Source organism: Ictalurus furcatus, chromosome 5 (assembly GCF_023375685.1).
Source record: "Ictalurus furcatus strain D&B chromosome 5, Billie_1.0, whole genome shotgun sequence".
NCBI classification, from domain to species: domain Eukaryota; kingdom Metazoa; phylum Chordata; class Actinopteri; order Siluriformes; family Ictaluridae; genus Ictalurus; species Ictalurus furcatus.
The window spans coordinates 5,633,678-5,660,239 of NC_071259.1; the positions used below are offsets into that span (position 1 = coordinate 5,633,678).

The window sequence follows — 26,562 nt, forward strand, 5'->3', positions numbered from 1 at the left end:
CAAATCTGATTGGTCAGAAGGTGTTTAATTGTCTCCAGCAGCAGTTCGTACAGTAGTTCCAGCTGCAGTTCACATCTCAGGTTTATGTTGATGCGCTCTTGTGTGGTGGACGTGACACACACACACGTGAGTGAAGTAGTCATCATGTTGTCAGTCTTCTCTTCTGTGCATTCTCTTGTCTGTCATCACCCCCTCCTGCTTCTGGTCTCTCATTCTAACATTCTGATCTCACTCTGTACGTGTCTCAGGATGGTTTCTCATTCCATGTTTTCATCAGCTAGATCTTCCAGAGGACGCATACACACAGACAAAAATATGCAAAGTATTGGCTAATTGTTCTGCAGGTTTCAAGGGATGATGACCACACCCACTCACACAATCAACGTCTGTCTCTGGAGTCATAGTAGCAGATATTACACACACAGAGACACATACATATACACATATATATATATATATATATATATATATATATATATATATATATATATATATATATATATATATATATTACACATACACACACACACACACACATTCATGAGGATTTCAATATTAGCGAGTTTATACTGGTCCTCACCATAACATTCACTGCTTTTACATTCCCCTGGAGAGTGGCAACAATAGTGCTCATGATGATTTCTAAAGGATCACCTGCTAAAAGCATTAGTGCTTTACATTCTCAGTTGAATCTGTGCATTTCTGAGAAGAGCGATTGCCTTGGTGTGTTTTAAACCAGGCGAAAGCTTTACTGAAGTATTTAGGTAATGCAGAATGGTTTCAGTGGAGTCAAGAGGATCCTGACTGACTGGGATATTTGGTCGAAAGTGCCAGTAAGGCTTTTATACACCAGGTGTTTTTTTTTTTTGTTTGTTTGTTTTTTTTTTTTTTTACTGACTGGCACTACTGTCAGAGTTATAGAAAATTTATCAATACCTTCTGACCAATCAGAATCCAGAATTCAACAGCACTGTGGTATAAAGCTTTATAAAAGTTTGGTGGTGGTTTCCTCCTCTCCTCCACCCCCGCCCCCCGTAGGTCAGCCAATACCATGAAAAAAAATGAGGTTGTGTCCGTATGTGTTTAGTTAAATACTGTCGAACTGAAACCAGTCGCGTGCTTAAGATCAGGTTGAACGAGTTTACACAGTGTGTGTGTGTGTTAGCCACAGGCTGTTTGTTCTTTGTGGAGAGGCGGTAGCATACTCATTATATCGTTCTAATTAGTCCCCTGCATGTGTTTTGGAATTTACACCAACCATAACCTGCAGTTTTATTTCAGCCGTACAGCGCTGAAGAAAGCACTCGTAAACGTGCTGCATAAACTCACCAGCAATTGCAACCGCCTCTAATCAGCGCTCATACGCCCCCTTTCACTTTCCTGCTTTCAAACTACACGCACTCTGCCTCACTTCCATTTGCATCACCTAAAACCTGCTGTTAAGCACAGAAGCGTGAAAGGAGAGTTAATGGAGTGACAGATGAACGGAGAGAGCGTAGTCACGTGGAGGAGAAATATCACGTCTTGGTGTTTTCTGCGGTTCGAAGTCCAGATCATGAGTAATGGAGGAGCCACAGTGGGAAAGAATCAGTGTGCCATCAGGTTTCTGGTTCAGGTTGGAAAGATTGAGAGAACATACCACTTGTGAACACCGCTGTTTTATGAATACCAGTCTGTCTATAAGGTGTAGCTCTGGTCAGTCCTCACCCTGTTGATCTGCAGTCTGTACTGTACGTGCAGCAGAATCCTTGCAGGCATACAGGCTTTTCCATGTGTATCAGGCTTACAGCTTAAATCCCTGCTAAGACCCACACTCGGGTTGTTAGTGTCAAGGTGTACGATTGGACAGTTACCAATCGGTCCAAATACCAATCAAAATCCATCTTCTACCTCTTAATTTTCTATCCAATCGAATTTCTTAGTCTTGTAGTTCTCGTCTCTTTTGTCTCCAGCTGCATCCCCGTCCCTCCGGACTCGAAATCCAGACCCAAATCGTACTGCAGCCGCCTCTGTTTCTCTGCACAGGGGATGTTTAGATGGTAGAGCGGGTTGTCCACTAATCGTAGGGTTGGCGGTTCGATTCCCGGCCCACGTGACTCCACGTACCGAAGTGTCCTTGGGCAAGACACTGAACCCCAAGTTGCTCCCGATGGCAAGTTAGCGCCTTGCATGGCAACTCTGCTACCATTGGTGTGTGTGTCAATGGGTGAATGAGACACAGTGTAAAGCGTTTGAAACCGCTATGGTTTAAAAAAAAAAAAAAAAAAAAAAAGTGCTATAAGTGCAGACCATTTACCATGTTTACAGAACTGAAAACCCACTGGAACTGAAGGAGCTATTTCATTTTTGGCTAAGCAGTGCTGCACACTTCCATGCTAGCTAGATTTTTAACAACACGATAAATACAGACAGCGTAAGAGACGTTCTGGAAAAGTCATCCTCAAAAATAATTCCTTTTCCTTTTCACCATTTATTGAAAAGTTCAACCCATAAGACGGACAAACACGATCACTTGTTTAGCAGATGTTTATTTTCCTTTTTAATTCATTAATATGCGGAAACGTAGCTGCGCTTATACAAGATTCATTCCAAGCTGCACATGCACTGCAGGTGACGACATGAAACTCAAACATTATGCACACAGCAGAGTTTCAGGAAACGAGGAATGAAGGTCGTCCAGTACAGACGGTTTTGTTCAACAAGTGGTATCTCTCTCTTTTTTCTTTTCTTTTGTCGTTTGTTTTTTTTTCATTGTAATATTAATACAAACATAACGTGCATGACCGTGAGGGCAGAACAATGCAGTATCTCTCTCTAACCTCACTTGATTCTGGTTAGCATCAAATTAGTGCTGGAGTTAGAAGGCTGTTCTCAGGCATTTCTCAAAGGGCTCTTGTTCCAAACATTGGAGGAAATGGATTTTAACAAATGCATGTTTTCAAAGGAAAGGGGCCAAGCAGTGATTACAGAACCTGTGTGCTTTTCTCTTTTCTGAGAACACTGAATGAACATATTTTTTTTCCTCCTTTCTTCGTCTTCTTTTACTAATGGCTCTATTACAACATTAATGGCTTGTCTCATGTCACTCTTTTCTTATCTTTGCGATGACCGAACAGATGAAGAATGTCCGCGTGATCCGGAGTGTACGGTCTAATGCTTGAAGATGATTGGTTGTTCCTTGAATCAGTGCATACTTAAAAAAAAAAAATAATAATAATAATAATAATAAAAAGTTGATACAGACTTTGGTCTTCATACGTGAAACTCGACAACTGGGATTATACCAGAGCAGGATGAGTAAACATTGCGATATTCACGTGTAGCCACAGCAACCTTTGACCCTTATTTCATAGTTATCGTTATCGTCTGTCTTTATGGTTTATAGTTTATAAAAACAAGTGTAGAAAATCTGGAGGAAAGGGCACATGTTTCAGCTGATCCCACATTTGAGACACACTGACACCACGGCAACCGCAAAATCAGGTGAGGAGAACATTTTAGATAAATCTTTTTATTTTTTATTCCCCCCACTCAGTGTTTTGTTACCATTAGCAATGTAGACCCATCTTTAAATCATTTCAATCACAATGTGTTTTTATTTATTTGTTTTTTGTTTGATTGTATACAAAGTTCTAGACTGGAGTGTTTTTCTAGCATTTTTGTCTTCTGATCGCTTCATCAATTCATCAAACTGACCACATGATTAGCCAGGTTTATTGGTGAGATTCAGTTTTTAATGAATAGAAAAGGTGTAAAAAAAAAAAAAAAAAAAAAAAAAAACCCAAATAAATCTTTGGTTGATTTTCCCAGGACCTTCACAGGCTTTTGTTTTCATAATGTATTTTTAGTTGTGTTTGTTTTATTGTTTTTATTTTCAGTCTGTCTATAAGGTGTAGATAGAGCTCTTATCAGTCCGTACCCTGTTGATCTGCAGTCTGTACTGTACATGCAGCAGAAACGTTGCAGGCGTGCGGGCTTTTCCATGCGCCGGAGTTGATGTTGATGTGGGGTTATGAGATCACTGTTTAAGATCCTGTTCTCCCACAGCACTCGTTTCCTTTTGGCTTAAATGTAGCGGCGGTGCTGTTTAAACTTAACAGTATAAATGTCCATCATGAATGACTTTCAGCTGTAAGCCTACACTGCTGGTACTGATACTGAGCTGTCTGGGTTAGGGTCCTAATGTTTTTATGTACCTTTTTGTCCCTTGTCTGTCCGTCTCCATCTGTGCCCGTGTCCCTGTCTGTTAGCTCGGACTTTGCGATGCAGCGGTTCGATCGTGAATCGGAGGTGTACAAGATGATTCAGGAGAACAAGGAGTCCCGTGCAGCTCCTCGCCAGTCCAACACCTTCAAAATGCTGCAAGAGGTGTTGGAGGCTGATGAGAAAGGTAAAACGCACCCGTACTCACGCACACTGCAATTCCTAACTTCCTTAATATACAGAAACCTTCAAATTAGTCCAACATGTAAAAAATTAGGACACAAAGCTCTAAGTCACTGCAACCTTTTTGTCCAAACGAATCATTAAACAAGTATAAATTATCACAGTGTTAACGTATGTCTCTTATCTGTGAAGTCAAGACTAATATTTGACCTGTATGTGTGTGGCCATTGCTTACACTCACCTCATGACTGTGCAGCAATAAAGCTTTTGTCATGCAGAAACCTCTATTTGGCACGTCAGACGTCTCGGTGATCACCCGAGAGGAGAAAAAGTAGACACTTGGGAATATTTGCATTTGAAATTATCCCCCCATTTAGGACCTGATTCACCAGTTTAAGAGACGATCCATTACATGATCAGACATCGTAATGCCCTTGAACATATTTAACCATCCAAATTCAAATCCTCAAGCGTCTACACTCCAAAACCACCCTAGAAAATAATTTATCCCTGGGAGATAGGCCACCGACGCGTATTTTATTACTCAGAGCCGTTTATTCTCTGTGTGTATCTGCTCAAAGAAACTTTTGTTTTAGAAATGCGTCCTATTTATCCTCGGTTGCTTTCTCCTCAGAACACTGATTCACAGTTGAAATATTTCGTTTCACGTCTTTATTTTAAATCAAACTTATTATGGTGACAAAACGATTCTGCCTCAAGGCCCTCGAGCGTTCCAGAGTTTTAGTGCTGGATCCAAACAGATTGTCCTGATTTTGTTGTGGGGAAAAAAAATCATGAAACTGTTTGACAGAAAATAGACATATTTTAACATTTTAGTCATTCAGCTGTCATACATGGCATAAGATGATGAATAAGGGCTTTCATAGTATTTTTTTCGTTTGTTTTTAATCAGGTGTGTTCGTGCATCAGTGAATACAATACTCAGTTTGTTACAGATGCTACAAAAGCATTTAAGTGGACCACTGATTCCCAGTTAAGATATTACATGCGTTTGTTTTTTCTTGTTCTTTTTGTTGTTGTTTTTTTTGGACAAAGATCGAAGTTCATGAAATCATGCCCCTGTTGCTCGTCATTGGCACCGAGGTTCTCGCTGCACTGTTTGCTCAACAATTACATTGCACCCACTTGTGTAGAATTGAATCTGATGAAGATGAACTTGATGTTTAAATTATCTGACCGAAAGACTGAATTTGATAACGTAGTCGACCGAATTCTGAACAATCGACCTTTCTGATTAATCATTAGCATCTCTAATCAGCTCGCAAAGTGTACCGGTATAAAAGCAAGTTCAGTCAGTTCACCTGTTTCGACATGATGATAAAGAAGTGTGATAAGTTTTTAGGCTTTAGTTGAATTTTATTTATTTATTTATTATTTTTAAACAGAGGCTGCTCTCAGGTTTCCAGGGAAGCTGTCACCGAACCCACCGAAGCCTGTGTCGCCTGTTGCTGGAGTGCAGAAATACCACATCTGTGAAAAATGTGGCAACAACATCGTGTAAGAGTCATTAGAGTTTACCGTTTGCATCCTGTAAACGTACACAGCAACACGAGTCATGACACGCGGCACAAAGGACACCAAAACGCACGTTGTGTCCTGGCTTGTTGCTGTCGTGTGAGAATTTTATTGCCTAATTAGAGATTAATAAGTGGGTAATAGAGCACATACTGATGGTTAAGCCTGGGGGTAGTGCTGTCCTCTTAATTCATTTGTCTTTATGGTTTTATACACCTGTGAGAATCCACACGGGATCACTGCGGCAATCTCATACTGACTAACATGGGTTTTGCACGTGAAGGCGTTTTGTTATACTGTTAAAAAACAAAAGAAGAAGAAGCACGCCTATGGGTGTGAGGGTGTGCATGCAGTAGTACCGGGTTAGCTTCAAATATAAATAGCTTCTTGAGAAAGGAATAGGAAAAGTCGTTGTGGTTGATTAAGCTTAAACTCAAATCTCCCCTTTACTTAAAGTAACTTTATTCTAAAATAATAATAAATGATCTGAAAAGTAATACACGCATTGAACTTGATTGTGTGTAATCAAAACATTTTTTAAAAAAATTAATTATTGGCACCCCATGAACAAAATATATGTTCATTTATATTTTACTTTCATGTAGTTAAATGACTGCATACAATGGCAGTTACATTTGGATAAAAATACATGAATGTTTTCCTCTTTCAGCAATAAAATGTACTGTGGTATAAAAGGAATAAAACACTTTGGTTGGAACTCTAACCATGCTTTGGGTTAAGCTGCACCACACCACCGTATTGTCGGTTATTTTCCTAGAGCAGCGTGCACATCGTGTCCTGTTTTGTTCCTTACGTAAGAGAATCTGAGTATCCGAAAATCTATTAACAAATCGTTAAAATCTGTAGCAAAAAGTTACTGTAAAGGGGGGAAAAAATGACAAAAATATGGTAACTCGAAGCTAATGCTTAAAGCTGATGTATCAAAAACACAAACGTGACGTGTGACGTGTAATTCGGTTGTGTTCCAGCACCCAGGCGGTGAGGATCATGGACGAGCGTTTCCGCCACCCCGAGTGCTACACGTGCACAGACTGCGGCCTCAACCTGAAGATGCGCGGCCACTTCTGGGTGGAAAACGAGCTGTTCTGCGAGAAGCATGCACGTGAACGCTATCAGGGGCCCGGTGCGGGCTACCGCTACCACGTCTCCCCTCAGCACTGAGTCCTCCGCTCCCTCACTCATTACAGCACAGAGAGCACAGCGAACTCTGAGAAACCTGCTTAGAACACACAGCTTGATTTTTGCTTTAGAGGAAGACCCCACCCTCTACCTCTTCAGCTGTATGTGAAGCGTGCTAGCTGTTGACTCTGGGAGGGGATGAGGGGGTGTATAAACCAGTACAGCAAGTATCCTACACTTTAAACCATGCCTGCCAGTTCTTCACCTCGTATTAGGCTTTTTGTTTCCGTATACATTATCTCATTACCACGGATTCATGTAAACGTCTTTCTATGTTCGGTTGGGTTTCACGGAAATGTACGAACTCGGGATCTGCTTCATGCGATAATATTCATCACCCAAAAAAAAAAAAAATGTATACTGCACACGGGACTGGTTTCCATTGTGTGTTTGTGTGCGTAAGTTTAATGTAGCCTACGTTTTTGAGCGATTTATCAGTTGAAAGTATTTTGCCCGTTCATATATACAGAAACACGCATACAAACACATGTTCTTGTATAAGCACATCCATTTAACTCAGGGCTGCTCGAACAGTGGCCCAAAACGATCAACAGAAACCGGCAGCAGTTGTATGCATGGATCACATTCCAGCCCGTTGACTTGACTTATTTTTAAAATGTTTTGGGCAGCCCTGATGTATCACTTTTTCATCTTTTCATTTACTTTTTTTTTTTTTTCCTTTCTACAAGGGAAATGTATATCAAAGCAATACGAGTAATAACATATTTGTGTAAATATCCGTGTTTTCTCTTTCAATGGTTAAATATATAGGGAATGATGGTGGACAGGGTTGTATGTGTATGTTTCCATGCATGTCAGACTTGACACGGAGTACACATTACTTTGATGATATGACCGAAGTGAGAGAATGAATGAACTATATAAAGCTAGTTTTTTTTTTTAAATACTGGCCTTCACACAAGTGACACATTTCCATACACGCAGAACTCCACCACTGGTGACTTTGATGGATGACTTCTGATAAAAACGATGGTGTGAATTGTAATGTTGGCTGTGCTTTCCTCACCTGTTTTCTTTTTCAAATATAAAACTTACTGATGTAAATGATCAAGTGATCGGATGCTTATTGAGTGCGCTCGTTAGCCTTGGATTTGCTGGCTCGGTTTGGTTTCGTAGCTTTTAATCCAGCGATGGTCACATTAACAGTGATTGAACTGTACGTTCCTACAAATGAGACAACTGTACGCTATATAAGTGTCTAGTATTTTTTTCAGGAGAAACGTGAAATTTGAAGTTGGGAAACAGAAATGCAACTGTTTTATTATTTCAGCTGAACTCATGAGATGGTTCGCTTGTTAATGCAGATCTCTGCAGATTCCTGGGACAGCGTGCAGCATCCATGGAGGCCACTACAGCCTGGTTTTATTCATCGCATATTATACACATGATGTCACTAGTGTGGTTACTTGCACAATTTCGAGGCATAACGTTGAATTTTTCCATACGGTTTGTTTTATTCCAAAATGGTTTGCCAGTAGAATTAGTTTAACTGTTGGGCCCTTGATCAAGGCCCTTAACCCTCAACTGCTCAGTTGTATAAATGAGATAAATGTAAGTCGCTCTGGATAAGAGCTTCTGCCAAATACCAAGAATGAATAAGGTTGAACAATCTTGTGTTTATGATGTACTACACACAAAAGATATTCTTTGCACTGAGGTCGAAACTGAAAGTTAAATTGCTTGGATTGTTTTATCACTTTTTTTTTCTTTGGCAAGTTAATCTTTATTATTATTAATAATAATAATAATAATAATAATAATAATAAGTCTTGCTTACTTGCCAAGTCACATGGCATTGCTTCTGTAGCTTGTGAAATCTAGGTGTAATTCATTGTTACTCGGAGAGTGTATGAAAGCTGAATCCAGTGCTTTTAATCCTCATTTGTTCACTAGAGGGCCACAGAGGCGTTGTAATGGGGAAGAGGTAGACTTAAAAAAAAATGTTTTATCTATATGTGTGTATATATATTCCTGCCTCTGTCTGAATGTATCCTTGTTTTTAGCCTGCATTCTCATTTTCTATAAAGAAAGTTATGAGAGAAGGACTTTTTAAAAACTAGATGACTATAAAACTAATGCTTTTGTGGTTCACAAGTAGTGAGTCCTTCTTTTATTCCCCCTAAAGATTAGTCCTGCAAATTCCTTTACAGTTTGGATACCAGATTCGGGGTGCCATTTAGCCATTGTAACTTAAATTAAACTTCATTAAAAATATATGTCTATATTTTCCAACATTTAAATATAGGAAATTTATGTATTATGTGTTAACCCATCTCAGGCAACAGTATCGCATTTTATCAAGCTTCCTTGTTGATACTGGCTGCATTTTGCTCTTTAATGATTAATAGAGCTGAGTTGTTTTGTTGTTGTTTTTTAACCTAAAATTAGCAAATGGACAAAATGTGGTTAAGTAGCATTCATTGTTTAAATAAAAACATAATTTAACAACTTAAAATATCAAGGCAACTTGCTGCACAGCTTTTTTGAGTTTTCTCAACTTCACTTAACGCAGGGTTAGGGTTAACCCTAACTCTCAATTTTTAACTTTGAATTAAGTCAACTTTTCTTTTTTTCCCCAGCGTTCATACTAATGCCATGAAGACGTTAAAGGTATTCTATTCATTTGCTTAAAAGTAGTGTGTTAAATGAATCCTTTCAGTTTAGTGACCTGATCACGGCATCAGTACGTTGAGGATGTGAAAACCTTTCTTCTTCCCATGATCTTCAGAACATTTCAAATGATTCACCTTCCTGTTGAACATGACTACTTTGTATGGGATTTTCCAAATGTTTCATAGGAATGAATGCGTACAGTATAGCTAACAAAGTTCAGTGAATGTCGTGGGAACCTAATGGATACGATTTTTAATGTATGTTAATGACTATATTTCAAGGTAAAGTGTAGGTCTAGGGCACTGAGACTGGCAAAACAAACAAACAAACAAAAAACAAACCTCACTAATGTTTTCAGTTATTTATCTGAAACATACTTGGGTATTTGTAATGAATATGAAAGGTACAAATAGCACCCCAACTATGGAACCACCCTTCAATTTAGTAAGTTCAGTGTTTTATGTTTATCGTCTATAAAACGTTATACGCTAACAGCTTAAACTGTGTTGTCAGAGATGAACGACCTTGACTTTCCCTTCCTTCAGCCCTAAACCCTATTGGCTATCTCGAGCTTGCTTAACACTGCCCTCTTGTCTGTGTGTCCGAGTCTCACATGTGCTAACGGGCATCTCTGCAATCAATCTTTTCCCAGAAATCCCATTGAGGCGTGGTGCTCAGACTCCATCTAACAGCAGGAAGTGCGCTCCACTGAGTGGCCTAATGGGTGTGTAATCAGATGGTTCTTACTCCCTGATGGGAAGGAACAAATCTCCCCAATGGGAATGTGTGACTCCTGCAGCCTCAGGCCTCTACACGGCACAAATGAGCCTAGTGGTGCTGGTGACCTCTCGCACTCCTGCAGGGGTCAAATATTTTCGCCTGACTAATAGTAGACTTTACACTTCTTTTCTTTTTTTAAAAAACATAGTCACTCAGGACATGTTCAGTGTCCAATGGGTTGCACCAACACTACAATGTTCAAATAAAAAAAAAAGGTTCAAGCAAAACCCATGCCCTTCAACCACATGCCCAAACCACTAGGTGGCAGTGTTCTTTCATGAAGTCACTGCTCAAACATTCCTACTCCATCTCTGACTACATTCAAAACAAAACAAAGTTTTCACAAAGAGCTGTTTATATATTTGTTGGCTGCCTGTTGGTTTCTCTGTGAGGAAGTGATGTCACACCAAAACCAGACGGATTGATTAGCTTTCCCAGAAACAGAGATTTTAGGATAGGAGGCTGGTCTTTTGTGTCCTGAAGAACGTTATGGAGAACCTGATGCAGTTCTTGGGCAGGCTCTGAGTTTCTGTCTCTGCAGGTCTCAGACAGCCTCCATGATGTTTTTATCTAAACAAACGGTCCATACAACACATTAACTAGGTTGATATTGATATTGTTGTGATGTGTTGAGCAAGTCCGGTGCTAATTTGTTTGTCCGTGCTGTATTTTTTGCTATTCCTACGAGATGTTCATGGTTGTCTGTTGTGCTGATGTCAAAAGGGGACATGTGCTAGCCCAAGTCAACAATCTCAAACCTAAGCGATAACGGTCAGGTTTCGCTGTTAGCTCCTACAAACAAAAATGTTCTCACTCACCGTTTTTCAGCGACGTTCAAGTCCATATTGATGAGAAATCCAACGTAAAATGTAGTATAGAAGTTGGTGTAACTGTTGAACTCGGTGTTCCGGTTCAATTTTCTGGTGCAGCTGCGCCGAGTAACGGCAGAGACTCGGCATAGCTGGTTAACAGTTTGTCAGATGACTGCTCTGGTGACATTGATGGGTGTATTAGCATGAACGTTGAAGCTTTGGAAGCTGATCTGTTTGACTGACTTGATCTGAGTGTACAGTTGAGTCAGTGAAAGAGCTGGACAGACTAAAGAGGAGTAAAGTGCTGCTGCGTCACTCTTTTTAGGTAAAAATGAATTCCTACTAGTGGGCATGGTGGATCAGTGGTTAGCACGTTTACCTCACACCTCCAGATTTGGGATTTCGAATCTGGCCTACGCCCTGTGTGCGCAGAAATTGCGTGCTTTGGGATTTCCTCTGGGTTTTCTCCCCAGTCCAAAGACATGTGTTGATGGCTGATTGGCATTTCCAAATTGTCTGGTGTGTGTGTGAGAGATTGTGCCCTGCCATGGGTTGGCACCCCGTCCAGGGTTTCCCCTGACTTGTGCCCCGAGTCCCCTGGGATAGGACCTTGTGTAGGATAAGCAGTGTGGAAAATGGATGGACGAATTTGCACCAGCATCACTATTACCAGGTTGACATTATGGGTAATGTAGGAAACCTTTAACCAAACTGAATAGACCATTATTTTGAAACTCATAACGCTCAATAAATGTCAACTCAGAATTTCATTACAAAATGAGCACTGGACGTGGTTTCAGATCGCATGCTAATTATAAGGATTAATCTACAAGTCATTTGGGGTGGATTTTCCCTTTAAGGATGTGCAAAATGAATGTTTAGAAGTCTAAACCTTTTGTTCTTTTAACTACACAATACTGCATATGGCTGCAACTGAGGTGTAGTTGGAAGGATTTTGGATTTGAAGCCCATGAAATATTTTTTGGCCTGTTCCTAATGCTTATTCACGGGTGGTTAACATATGCATGTCGATTAACTTGTTTCGTGCAGTAATGGTGCTATAATGATGTTCATAAATGGGCAACGGTCACTTATAAGTCAGAATTCCTCCAGATTTAACCTCCGCGGATGTCAAATGAACGCATCTCTTCGTCCACTTAATCCGATTTTCCTGGCTAGGAGCTGCTATGGTGAGAAACACCAGTCAGATAACCAATCAGGATCCTGTCTTTTCCTTGTTTCTGCTTGAAAGTCGCTAGCCAGCTAGCTCCACTCTGAGCTTAGGGCTATTGAGGTGACCACCACTGAAGAACTTTATTGAAAAACATCTGGATTTATAAAAATATAAAATATCATCTTCCCCTATTACTAGCATGTTATTTGAATCATAAAGCTATTCTACGGCAGTGTTATAAACATGGTGAGATTTGTGCCAGGGCCGCTCCTTCTAATGTCTGACCTCCACCTAAAAGTAGTGCGTCACACACATTAATATAATCGTCCAGATCATTTTTTTGGTTTGTAATTTAGTATATTTCTTCATCCCCCTGCTGATTTAAGTGCCTGGTTACACCACTGATCTGCAGGCCAAAAGATTGACATTTGGCACTTACTACATCCTGTTGTATGATGAATGAAATGGAAGCACTCTTCACATTTTTAATTGGGGGTTAAACACCACGATGATCGCTGGTGCCTCTCAAGTTATCTGCATCCTTCTCAGCATTAATACAAAGATCAAAACCTACATAACTAATGAGATTTAGCGCTTCAGCACTGTATAAATTTTCCCAAAAACAAATCAGGCTGATGGACTGAACTGAAGTGTCGATGGTGTTGCCTTCACGTTTGATCAGCAACAGAATGATTCCTGTAGGCGGTTTTCCAAAAGCAACATGGCTGCACTTTCACACCTATACGGCCTGTTGTTGCATTCTTGTCCACTGGATTATTTTTCCTCTTCTCTTTTCTTCCTGCCTCCTTCGCCTCAATGTTCCCTTTCTCTAGTCCACCTGGAATGGGCTCCAGATGTGGAACGGAGGGAGAGATTGCCTGGGCAGCGATACGAAAGAGAGGGAGAGAATGTTGGAACGACATAAAAGTTTGTCTGGATGCCATTAAGTACAATTTGAAGTAATGTGCAGTTTCAGGACGTGACATTTTTAAAAGGAAACTGTGCACCAGATGAAGAAGATTTGCGGGATTGCTGGGATGGATGGATGGATGGATGTGTGGTGTGGGTGGGTGTGTCCTAAAAAAAACAACCTCTGGACTAAGTTCCGTGCTACCTTTTCCTACATCCCGAAGTGCATCCTACTATCCTGCCGCTGGCACTTGGATTTTTGCATGGCAGGCTTATGGTGTGCTTACATTACACTCTTTAGTGCGCTACTATGTGGTTTGGGACGTAGCCACGACACACTGCAGCAACAACAAGCGGCCCTGCTGCTATATTAGCTAGAATACAACTGCTCCATTGTATGAACTGGCCACGCTCGCGTGTCTGAACGTGGCCCGAAGAACACACACATCAACCTCAGTCAGACGTCTGCATCCGTCTCGTGCTTTCCCTGCACACACCTTTGCACGTTTTCAAAACACTGCCTCCATTTTTTTGTGTGTGTGTACACATGCGAGCTAAGGTTTCCCGCTTCCTCTGCTTCTCGTATATATCAAAGGGGATCTTATTTTAAAATTAAAAAGCTGTGGGTTTTAAATAAAACAAGCCTTTGGTCAAAGGTGGACTTGGGGGGTGTTTTTTTTATTTTAATTTTAATTTTTTATTTTATGGGTCAGTTTGATGGTATCAGCTCATAACTATCAAATGTTCTGGTTCCACACGCATGTGGAGACTAAAATGGCTTCCGTTGAACGTTTGTGCTGAGCTAACACTTTTCCTTTCTGATGACAGGGTTCTGGGACATGGCAAAACAAATACAGAAAGAGTTTTGTCACGATTCTGTGCCTTTTATGTGTTTAGCCAACTGCCTCAGAACTCAGAGTGACTTGCTCTGAGCTGTATTAAAACAGCTGTATTAGCCTAGCATCACACAACTGAAGTGACATACACGTCACACCTGAGACCTTGTAACACTAACAAGTCACATGACACCGGGGAGGGAAAATGGCTAATTGGGCCCAATTTGGACATTTTCACAGGGGTGTATTTACTTTTGTTGCCAGCGGTTTAGACATTAATGGCTGTGTGTTGAGTTATTTTGAGGGGACAGCAAATTTACACTGTTACACAAGCTGTACACTCACTGCTTTACATTGTAGCAAAGTGTCATTTCTTCAGTGTTGTCACATGAAAAGATATAATCAAATATTTACAAAAATGCGAGGGGTGTACTCACTTTTGTGAGATACTGTACACTTCAGTGGTGTGATGCTAGGCTAATACAGCTGTTTTTGCCACGCTAACAGTTTTCCTTTCTGATGACAGGATTTTGCGATGTGTAAAAAAACAAACAAACAAACAAAAAAACAAATACAGAGAGTTTTGTCACTATTCTGTGCCTTTATTGTGTTTAGCAAACTCCCTCAGCGCCCAGAGTGACTTGCTGCGTTACTTCAGTTGTGCGAACGCTAGGCTAATAGGCTAGAGCTAAACTGCTTCTCAACACAAAGGAGCGTTCAATAGTTCATGTAATTCCTTTGGTAGAACCATTTTGTTTATTTTAGCTCACGATATAACACCACATCACTTCAAATCAAGAGCAATATTCTCAGCAAATATGCTAAGAAGACATGCTAGCTGTTACAGTATGTCGCTGCGCTGTTTCTGTCAGAAGAGGAGCAGATGCTAACGTCGCCTGGAGCCAATATTCTCCCTGCTATATAAAAAAAACAAAACAATAGAAACCATTACAGAAATTCTAATGGTTATAATGGGAATTGTATTGGTTTTAATGGAAACTATAATGGTCCTTGTGGGTCTCTACTGGTAATGTGTTCTATTGGGTTCAACTGGTGGAATGTTTATGTCTAGTGGAAACCGATACAAACCACTAAATCCTAATAGAATATGGCCTAAAACCTACTATATTTGTTAGTGGTTTTAATGGTATTTGTAGTGGAAACCATTAGAATGTCGGTAATAGTTTCTATTGTTTTTGCGATGGAATTATACAGTTTTGGGTGTACTTAATTATAATTATATGGTATTTATAACATTTATAAGCAGTAATATCATACTATCATATTAATAGTAGTTTTTTTTTTTTGCTAGTAAAGATATTGTAATTGACAGTGTTGTGTATATTCGTATGTTTGCTTGTTTAAATAATTCGATTTTATTTGTATTGGGCTTTTCAAACGTTTTTGGAGGGTCCAAATCTTTAGGAAATCCGGGTTGGACCATTCACAAGCGCACTGGACATCTTTACATATGTCCCATGTCTTCCAACACACACCCTACACCTTAATTAAATCATTCGGTTCTATCCGCTTGTGTTTGAGGCCGTGAGAAATAGGCACGTGAGGAAGCTGTGTGTATCTGACTTCGCTCCTTATCGGTTTGTTACATGTATTAGATTTCCTCTTGTTCTCACACTCCATGTGCATTGTACACACTGGAGCCAAGCATTAATTCAGTATTGGATGGTTCGGTCGCACGCGAGGATCCAGCAAGGTGCTGTGAACAACTAGCAGATGTCCAGCTGGGTCATAGTGCCTGAATCCTGAGACGAACATTACGATCTAAACTGAGTAGCTAAGTTCGTGCAATTGAGAGCAGTTTTGTTGGGGGTGGGGGCTAGTGAGTATTATTATAAGGTCATTAGAAACTGCTAAAACAGTCCCGCTGAGCGAGACCAGTGCACACATCTACACTGCAGGATTTAGTCAGTGTGACCCTCTGGCATTATTAATGTACAGCCGCTGGGGTGTGTGTGTGTACGTGCATGTGCGCGCACGTATAGACAGTGAATTTCCAATTCTGGGGTTTAAAACTATACATCATGTTTTGCACACTCTTTTGTGCTTGTAGTTTGTTTCATGTTTAACCCCAGATATGTTTTCTGCATGATGAGGTTTTCTTCATGACACTGATGATGATGTAGAAAACATGTCTGGGGTTAAACATGAAACAAACATTACAATGTTAAACATAGTTATGTGAGGATTTGACTCGATATAATGCTCAAAATCACTGCAGTGTTTTCTCTTCTCTGGTAGCTCTGACAAATCAACTGTTAGAACAGGAAGCGCCATGACAAGCCCATCACTGTTTTCTTTCTTTCTTGCTTGCTTACATACATGTTTTCCTTCTTGTTTTCTTCCTTTGTTTATTTTTCTTTTTCTTTCTTGCTTGCTTGCGTTCATTTCTTTTCTCTTCCTTCCTTCCTTCTTGTTTGGTTCCATGCTTTCCTTCTTGTTTTCTTGTTTTTCTTCCTTTCTTTCTTGCTTACACCCATGCTTTGCTTCTTGTTTTCTTACTTGTTTATTTTCTTTCTTGCTTGTTTTCTTTTCTCTTCCTTCCTTCCTTCCTTCTTGTATTCTTCTTCTTTGCTTGGTTCTTTCTTTCTTTATTCTTGCTTGCTTGTTTCCTTCCTTCTTGTTTAGATCCATGCTTTCCTTCTTGTTTTCTTGTTTTTATTTTCTCTCCTTTCCTTCCTTCCTTCCTTCTTGTTTGTTTTCTTCCTTATTTGCTTTTTTTTTTTTCTTGTTTTCTTTCTTGCTTACACCCATGCTTTCCTTCTTGTTTTCTTGTTTGTTTTCTTGCTTGATTTTTTTTCTTTCTGGATTACACCTAATGCTTTCCTTCTTGTTTTCTTGTTTGTTTTTCTTCCTTCCACCTTCATTCTTGTTTGGTTCCATGCTTTCCTTCTTGTTTTCTTGCTGGTTTTCGTCCTTTTCTTATTTCTTTCTTTCTTTCTTTCTTATAGTACGTCTTTAGTAACTTTAATAATTTAATAGAGGATATAGAGCAGCATTTAAAGTCATTTAAGGCACGTGTAATTGCCCCACTGTTGTGCTTTTTGAGGGTATATGTACATTTTTGGTACATTTGGGGAACTAAAGCCTAAAGTGTGAGCGGTGTTTTGATGAATATCCAAATTTCAATGACAGCCACAGAAGACACGCCCTATTTATTTGGTGTAACACTATAGTCCAGTAATCCTTCCTTACTGTTTAGGGGAGAAGTGTGCGATTGAGGACGCAGCCATAGTGTTCACGGAGTCTGAAACTCTTTCCAAAGTCGCTCCTGTGCACTAGGACCCTGCGGCGGGTCGCGCGTGCGTGGAGGAAAGGGAAAGGGAAAGGGGAAGGGGAAAGGGGGCGCGCGCGCGCGCTCAGGGCAGTAAGTGAGCTGCGACAGGGTGGCGGAGGAAAAGCGCTACAGGGGTATTAAGGGGAGTTAAGATCGACCCGGAGTACCGTTACTCAAGAGCTACACGCTATGAAGATTGCACGGACAGTGCGCGAGCGGAGGCTGGAGGGAAACTCAGGCTGCACGCGCACTTACGGGACTTAGCAAGCGCGATTTATTTTTATTTTTTTTTGTGAATTAACCAAACAAATGCGGGACCAAGTTCTGCGAAATCAGGACTCGTGGCTGCTTTCAAACCCGGAGGAACTTTTTAAGTCTTGTCATCACTTTTGACTTGGACTCGCGCGCGCCGGAGTAGCACTTTTTTCTTTCCTCCAGCTTGATCTCGTGCCTCACAGCGGATGCAGAACATCTTGTGGAAGATATTTTGCGCTTGGACATGACGGATAATCGCGCTGCGTTTTCATGACTCGCGCACTTAGCTGCACGCACTCGGACGCACGAAGGATTTTCTCACTCAGTGATGGAGAGACGCGGCCGTTCAAGCTGAGGCGCGCGCAAGTGTCAAATCATTGCAGAGGATAAGCAGCAAGCGCAAACGTTTGAGCAGTGCAGCAGCGCTTTAATCCTCTGATCGGACTTGCCGACTTGCTGTATTTGAAGTGATTTCACGTGAAAAGGTTCGCGCTGATGACATGGGCTGACTTCGTGTCACCGAAAAGGGACCGACGATGTTGCGACGCAGCGCGCGCGCCTCGTTCCGCGGCCGGCCACTGCTCGTGCTCCTCCTGCTGCTGCTGTTGCTGCTGGGATTTGCGCGAGCCTGTCGCGAGCTTCTCTCCAGCGGCTGCAGCTGCACGGACGAGCGCGTCAAGGGCCACACGGCGCAGGCGGGCGCGCGCAAACGAGTGAACTGCGCCGGCAAGGAGCTGACGGACACGCCGGAAGCTAGCCTGATGCCCAACCGGACCATTTCTTTGTGAGTAACTGTTTTGATTACGCTGTCTGATCTTTCAGAATTAATCGTTCCAATACTCGTGTCTGAGGTAAATACTGTCATGAAGTTTGAGAGGATGGGTTGCTGTGCTCGTGAAATGACGTGTGGGTGCGCGCGCGCGCACTTGTGTAGGGATTTGTCAGTACTGCAGTTTTTAAAAATCGAAATTCATACCAGTGTTTTATTAAACATTAGCAACGATACTGTGGTGTAACGCTTCTCATCCTTAATGTGAGATTTTCGTCCTCAGTCATCTTTTAAAACCCTTGCAAATATACATCACCATCACCCAAATCACCACCGCTTCCACTGCTACTACAAGCACTACCAATAGCACCACTTTGAATACTGACAGCACTTCCACCACCACCCAAAACAACACTTCTTTCAACTTTACCACCACCAACAACAACTCTACAACCACCAAAGATTCCAATAATTCCAACACCACCAGGAACTCTATAACTGTCAGAGATACCAACAATACCAACCGCACCACCAACGTCAACTCTACAACAACCAAATATACCAACATTACCACCACCCACAACAACTCTACAGCCACTAACGATACCATCAATATTACCAACACCACCAAGAACTCTAACTGTCAGAGATACCAACAATACCAACCACACCACCAACGTCAACTCTACAACAACCAAATATACCAACATTACCACCACCCACAACAACTCTACAACCACCAACAATATTACAAATACCACTAAGAACTCTATAACTATCATAGATACCAACAATACCAGCATCACCACCAATAACAATACAACAACCAAATATACCATCATCACCACCACTGACAACAACTCTACAGCCGCTAAAGATACCTACAAAATCCATAACCACTACCACCACCAACTCTTCAATCACCAACGATAATCCCTACACCACCAACAACAACTCACAACCCTACAACTACCAAAGATCCACATCGCCACAATCAAGCCACCAATACTACCAATAATGGGATTCTATTAATAATGGCCTGTATCACATGTTATTTTATTGGCAAGTACATCAGCATTTGATGCAATGATATAATACATTACATTACTCGCTGTGAAGTTTATGGACGACTGTATCACCAAAATAACAGTGTGGATGACCTGCTTTGGCAAGCGGGTATCAGATATATCTACAGATTTTAAGAACACGCCTTGCTTACATGATTTGCTGCTTTGATACTATCTACCTAATAGTCAGTGTCCCTGTCTGAGCAACTAGAGCCTGAAGGGTTTTTATATCTTGGATTCTAGCCTGTGGACATGTGTTGAACAGCATGTCAACACAATACCATGGTTCTTGTTGAAGGATTTAGCCCCTGTCTTGGCTTCCCTCATTGGAAGAGGATATAGAATGGGGCTTTCAGGTTGGGTTTGATTGGGGAATGTATTTCAGGCTGTGAACTGCAGCGCTTTGGAGCGGAGAATGAAGTCTCTGTATCACAGCTCTGTCATTTTCCATCTGTGTTCCAGTGTGGAGAGAAAGGAAATGTGCCCCTGGTCAGCACCCCTCCCACACCCTAAAAACCCACCCCCTTCACACACACACGCACACACATTCTGCCCCCTCTCCAGTCTTCAGCTGACTTGGCTATACTGAACGAGGCTAAACAGAAACACATTTCTGCTCTCTCTCTCTCTCTCTTACTCTTACTCTCTTGGTCTCTCTCTCTCTCGTCTATGCTAATGGCTGCCTGGTTGCTTCCTTTCCCATTGCTATGATGCTGCATTCTGTTTTTAACAGGCCTATCTCCAGTGCCCTCTTTTCAGGAAGGAAGGCTGACCAGACGCACTGGCCTGATATGTGATTTTCTTTTGTTTCAGTCTTAGGTAAATACAAGCATTTATGGGTTATGGTTGAAGCTCGGACCATTTCTCTATTTACACACTATCATTAATGGGCAAAACATGCACTTAATTCCAGTCCGGGAGGGAGGAAGGAAGCCTGTTCAGGAGTCAAAATATTTGATTTGGTTCGGATTTTGCCGTTTGCATATTTTTGTCTGTTTTTTTGTTATTTCAGCATGTCACGAAAATCTGTGCAAAACCACTTCAGTTCCGTTCTGGTTATGGAAACCGCATCTCCACTGGGCCAGAAAATGTATGCGTTAAAAAAAACAACAAAAAAAACCTTACAAACTGGCATTGTTCATGTGTTTGACATTAACATCCTATACCTTTATAAAAAAAACAAAACCCACCCCCTACCCCCATCCCCATGCCTTCCTGTCGTCCTCCCTCCATCTTCCCACAATACCCCAGTGCTCCCCTCTGCGGCGGGAGTGGCGCTCGCTTTCACATGAGCGTCGTAAAAAGGAAAACATTGGAAAAATGGCAAAAAAGCAGCGCAGGCAGAGAAGAGAGAAGCAAATAGATTGGTTCCCCAGAGGAGGAGGCTGAGGGCAGAGCGTTTATGGAGCGTAGTGGTTCTGCTTAATAACCACTCACATCTGCTCAACACATTGGTCCGCCGAATCGTAGAGGAAGTGGATTCAAAATGAAGGAAAAAGGGGGACAGAACAAGTCCAGGTGACGTACGATGGAAGGAGTTTGGAGGCGACATGGGTGCAGGCAGCGATGCCTCTTAATGCCATTTATTTGTTTTCTGAACATGTGCAAAGCACACTGTGACACATTTATGGGGCTTGCGTGGGTTAGAGGTAAACACTTCCAGCTTTCGAAGCTCCCCACCGAGAGAAAGGAGAGCATTTTCCGAAATTGCCATATAACATGCCGTGTAGTGCTTTGGAATACGGCGTTAGATAGAGTAAATGGAAACGGATATGAAGATAATGAGAACACATTTAACTTGTTTCGTATCTGACACATCAAGCCAAGAGTTTTTCACACTCTTGTCCTTCTAGATTTAGTGACGTGCTGAGGTTCTGCTCCAGATGTGGAATGTTTGGCGTGCTGTTGATGTTTCTGTTTTTCCTGACATTCCTCAGGCGTTTCTAGACACTGTCCCAGGTGCAGCTTCGTACATCATTTCTCTCTCTCTCTCTCTCTCTCTCTCTCTCCTCCATGCTGTGTTCTTTCTTGTCAGCTGGACTGGAATGTCAGTAGATGAGGTCAGGCTACTGGGGCAGTTGGGAGTTGGACTTGTGGGACGATAATGCAGACAATGGCGTAACACACCCATTTAGCAATCTAGGTCAATCACCAGTCTAGCATGAACTTTTTAACCAGGAAGTAAATGGTAACATTGTAAATTTAGTGTCGGTATATAAGTTTACAGCAATTTTCCATTTAACAATACAATTAGTACAGGTACTACACGTATAACTATTCATACCCTGGTGGAGTTCCTGTGCCAGGTTACCTTTGCACAGTGGTACCTATGAAAGTAGAAGGGGTTCTCTGGAGGTTGTGCGGTGGTATCATAATTGTCCATGTAACGCTTGAGTTACGTGTAAACACTAGCAAAAGTGCCAACAATGGAGGACCTTCAAGCTCTGATTGACTATTTATTTGCCATTATATTTAGTAACAAAGCAGCCAATCAAGTGGACATTTTCCAGGTTTTCCATTGGACTCAATGGGAACATTATCAGACACTACTGAAGATTACTATGCTGTAGCATCTAACTAACTAGCCTACACTGCGTCACTGTAAGATCAGAATAAAACAATAGTATGAATTGATGTACAAATGATGGCATTTTGTTTTGAACATTCGATTTAATATGGGATTTGGTGTGACTCACGGTGACAGCTTTGTTTTACCAAACCGTGGTCTGCACTGTTTCTAGCATCAGTCACGTACCCCTAATAAAGGAAAAGGAAGCCGAGAAAGAGTTGCGTAACACATACTATCTATGTACTTCGATCCAAACTTTGTATTCTTTTACATTATTTAGGATATACAGTACTCTTCTATCAAGCGTTAACATTTGGGACACACCCATAAAATTCATCCGACTCCTCTTCACACACGGCGTGTACACAGGAGCAGGTCAACAGGCGACCGTTTAATGTAGTACTGTCCAGAATGTTCCTGCATATTTAACTCCCAGCCGACTGAGGTTAAGTGTTTCCACATGGACTGTGTTGTAGGGTCAAAGTTTTTCAGGACAGGAGGTTTGGGGCTTCGAGATTTGGGGTCGGTAGTTTAGGCCTGAGGGTTATCTCTCTGAGCAGCTGTAGGTCACCAAGCCAACATCTGGCATTCCTCACGTGATACAAGTTAGATAACAAGATCAAGCTCCGAGTAAGGATTAGGCAAAGGACTTTCTCTGCTTATAGGTCTGGCCTATGAAAGAAGGTATGAATGAATGTAACACTATTTGGAATCAGGGTCACATTGGACGTGTTTTTCTGTACTGTTTATCCATTTAAGTACATCTTTTACACTGAGTCCTATTAAGACCAAAAGGGTATCCTGGTCAACAAACAGTGCAAGTAAACATAATGAACGCAGTCATTATTAACATATGATTCAAAATCAATTTCTTTGGTCAAAATTATAATAAAGAAAAATGACAATATAGTGGTTCTTCAGTGGTTTCATGAGGACGCCAAAGAAAGCATGTTGATATGTCACAGTAGTTCACGCTAGCAAGTTTCTCTCTGGGTTTTTTCTCTCATGGACAAGTAGCAGCTGCTACTGTTATTGTCTGTGGGCGTGGCCTATATATGCTTTTAATATCCGATCGGTAGCATACACAGTTTGCTGTTTGGTTTATACACATCACTGAGCTACCCATATTTAAAATGTATTTTATTGTTGTACTAAGATCCAGGAAAAGGTGATGACAGTGGTTTTCTTACGAGTTATTGGATTGGATTTGACATTTTCAGATCTAACCCACCAATATCATTTATTCCATGATTTCAGTTCAATTCAGTTTTATTTGTATAGCACTTTTAACAATGGACATTGTCACAAAGCAGATTTACAGAAATATATATATATTCAGGAAATAAATTTGTCTTTAATTTATTTATTCATTTTCATATGGTTCATTTACATGTGATTCCTTTACATGTGATTCATTTACGTATGATTCATTTACATGTGATTCATTTTCATGAGATTCATATTCATGAGATTCATATTCAAGTGATACATTTTCATGTGATTCATTTACGCATGATTCCTTTACATGTGATTCATTTTCATGTGATTCATATTCAAGTGATACATTTTCATGTGATTCATTTACGTATGATTCCTTTACATGTGATTCATTTTCATGTGATTCATATTCAAGTGATACATTTTCATGTGATTCATTTACGTATGATTCATTTACATGTGATTCATTTACTAATTTGCTTCTCCTTAAATCCAGTTTTAGACTGTGATATTACAAAGGTTTTTCCAGATTATTACTTGCTACACTGTATGAGATAACCCCAGTAAAATTGCCTGAATTAGGAGGAAATAAATTTGAAATGTATGAATTTGTCTCTAATGAGCAAGCCGGAGGTGACGGTGGCGAGGAGAAAACTCCCTGAGACGAGGTGAGGAAGAAACGTTGAGCGAAACCAGACTCAAAAGGGAACCCATCCTCACCTGGGTAACAACGGATAGTATCATTATAAATAAATCCCTTCTATAACTGTGCTAATACTACACGGTCAAATAGTGAAGTTGTGTAACCAGGAAATTTCATTACAGTTTTTACATGAAGTCTGTTTTGTTGAATGTCTCCACTGTTCACTGATGGAGGCTTGAGTGCAAAACTGTTTGTGGTATTTGCAGTGCTGAGGCTATAATGGTGATCATAGTCCTGACCATCGTAACACATGATGTTCATATGAATTGAGGTCCATAGCCATCTTATGGTTTTTAAGAGGTACCATCCTCAGAAATCCCAGTGACTTCCACCATGTGGGGCCATCCTCAGCAGCAGCATGTAACTTCCAACTGATGAGAACTCCAACCAGAAGTAGGGCATCAGGATGGATCGGGCAGGTCCAGAGAGCAGAAGGGGTCAGGGTCTCTCAGAAGTATCTCAGGAGTATCATGTGTAGCCTGACAGAAAGAGAGAGGGAAAGAGAGGGAGAGATTATTAGATATGGTTATTGTCCCGTAATGGTTAAGGACAATGTACTTTACGTGAGTGTAAGCAGGAACTCCGGCAAGACAGCATAACTAAAAGGGAGAGCCAGAACGGAACACAGACATGAGGGCTCCCTGGGACATAAGGCAGCCAGCCACCCCACCATCAACAAACCTGGGTGAACGCATGAACGTGGGGGCGACAGCATCAAACATCCCAGTTCACCACAACACTCAATGCCTGTGAGCCCTCTAGATCTGCTCCTTTACCTAAAGAAAAATTATTCACAAAAATCTTGACTAAACAAATATGTTTTCAGCCTGGACTTAAACACTGAGACTGTGTCTGAGTCCCGAACACTAATTGGAAAGCTGTTCCATAACTGTGGGGCTTTATAAGAGAAAGCTCTTCCCCCTGCTGTAGCGTTCTCTATTCAAGGTACCAACAAATAGCCTGCACCTTTTGATCGAAGTACGCGTGGCGGATCATAAAAGACCAAAAGTTCGCTCAGGTACTGTGGCGTGAGAGCGTTCAGTCCTTTATAGGTCAATAGTAGTATTCCATAATCAATGCGAAATTTTGAGGGCCAGGGGCCCGGGGGGTGTAAACTTTTAAACATGATGATCGGGTGTAAATTGTTATTATTTTGTCTTGTGGGAAACATGTAAATATCTTATGTAGCTTCTGAAGGGCAGTACTAAATGAAAAAAAAGATCTTTAAACAAAATAATAATAATAATTTACACCGATCATCCTGTTCAAAAGTTTACACCCCCCCATCTCTTAATGTATCGTGTTGCTTTCTTGAGCATCAGTGAATGTTTTCACCTTTTGTAATAGTCGTGTACGAGTCTCTCAGTTGTCCTCAGTGTGAAAAGATGGATCTGAACATCATATAGCTGCTGTCGGAAAGGGCTCAAATATGCAGAAGATGCTGGAAAAGCAAAGAATGTGCAGGACCTGGAGGATTTTTCTGAAGAACAGTGGGCAGTTTAACTGCTCAGGACAGACAAGTGACTATGAAGAACTATCACAAAACATAAAAACAGTCGTTGATCATCCAGGAAACAACACAGTATTAAGAATCAAGCGTATGTAAACTTTTGAACTGGTTCATTTGGGTACATTCTGTTATTATTGTGTCTTGTGGATTATGTGTAAAAAAGTGGTTTTGGTGCGTTGCTATGAATGTAAGTATGAATTAAGTTAATCAGTGGTTCTCTGTCATCTGCTAGTGTGCGTTTAAGAAGAGGTTAATCTGTCCTTCCCCAAATCCTTCCCCTCCCATTTCTTCTCATTCCCTCTCAACTCACAGAGCCTGCGCCGGAGTTCTGTATGTCTGACTGTTATGGGCTCCGTTTACTTGGATTCAGGTTGTAGTTTGCGGTTTTGTCAAAAACACTAAATACTGTGGCCTTGCATCCTCACCTCTGGATGAATTTTAGACAGTGTGTGTTTGTGTGTGTGTTTGTGTGTGTGTTTGTGTGTGTGTTTGTGTGTGTGTGTGTGTGTGTGTGTGTGTGTTGTTTTTTTTCTTTAAATGTGTCTGGAGTTTCAGCTTTCACAGCAGCCCAAAGTTTTCCATCACAGCTCAAACTTCCAATAAACACCAAACCTGCATTCTCAAGCAATACGTCTGGCGTCATTGGGACAAAAAAAAACAACAAAAAACCCCGACTAGTTTCAGTCATTCTGTCTTTCATGCATACTCTCACTCTTCCTTTTAGTTCTTCCCATCTCCCCCTCTTCCTCCTGAGTTCAGCCATACACAACGAGGCTAAATCTAAATATTTAGCCGTGCTGGTAGGAAACTGCCATGCCCAAACCTCTTCCAGATGTGGACCAGAGGGCCTCTGTGTTTAGAGCTAATTACGCACGCCTGCATGGGGACTGGCGAGGGGGAGGACAGGCA

At 41.1% G+C, this 26,562-nt stretch overlaps 2 protein-coding genes across 3 annotated transcripts in view; both read left to right on the forward strand.

The window, feature by feature from the left end:
• pdlim2 (PDZ and LIM domain 2 (mystique)) overlaps positions 1–9,237 on the forward strand; it is a 64,384-nt gene extending 55,147 nt beyond the window's left edge. For both annotated transcript variants that reach the window (XM_053624413.1, XM_053624414.1), the window contains exons 8-10: positions 4,251–4,390; positions 5,793–5,904; positions 6,912–9,237. In XM_053624413.1, the coding sequence (XP_053480388.1) occupies positions 4,251–4,390; positions 5,793–5,904; positions 6,912–7,104 (445 nt within the window). In that variant the 3' untranslated portion in view covers positions 7,105–9,237. The remainder of the gene's footprint in view (positions 1–4,250; positions 4,391–5,792; positions 5,905–6,911) is intronic.
• Positions 9,238–15,228: 5,991 nt separating this feature from the next.
• Positions 15,229–26,562, forward strand: part of adgra2 (adhesion G protein-coupled receptor A2) — a 70,680-nt gene continuing 59,346 nt past the window's right edge. Inside the window, exon 1 of the mRNA XM_053624373.1 lies at positions 15,229–18,601. Within this exon, the coding sequence (XP_053480348.1) occupies positions 18,354–18,601 (248 nt within the window). The 5' untranslated portion in view covers positions 15,229–18,353. The remainder of the gene's footprint in view (positions 18,602–26,562) is intronic.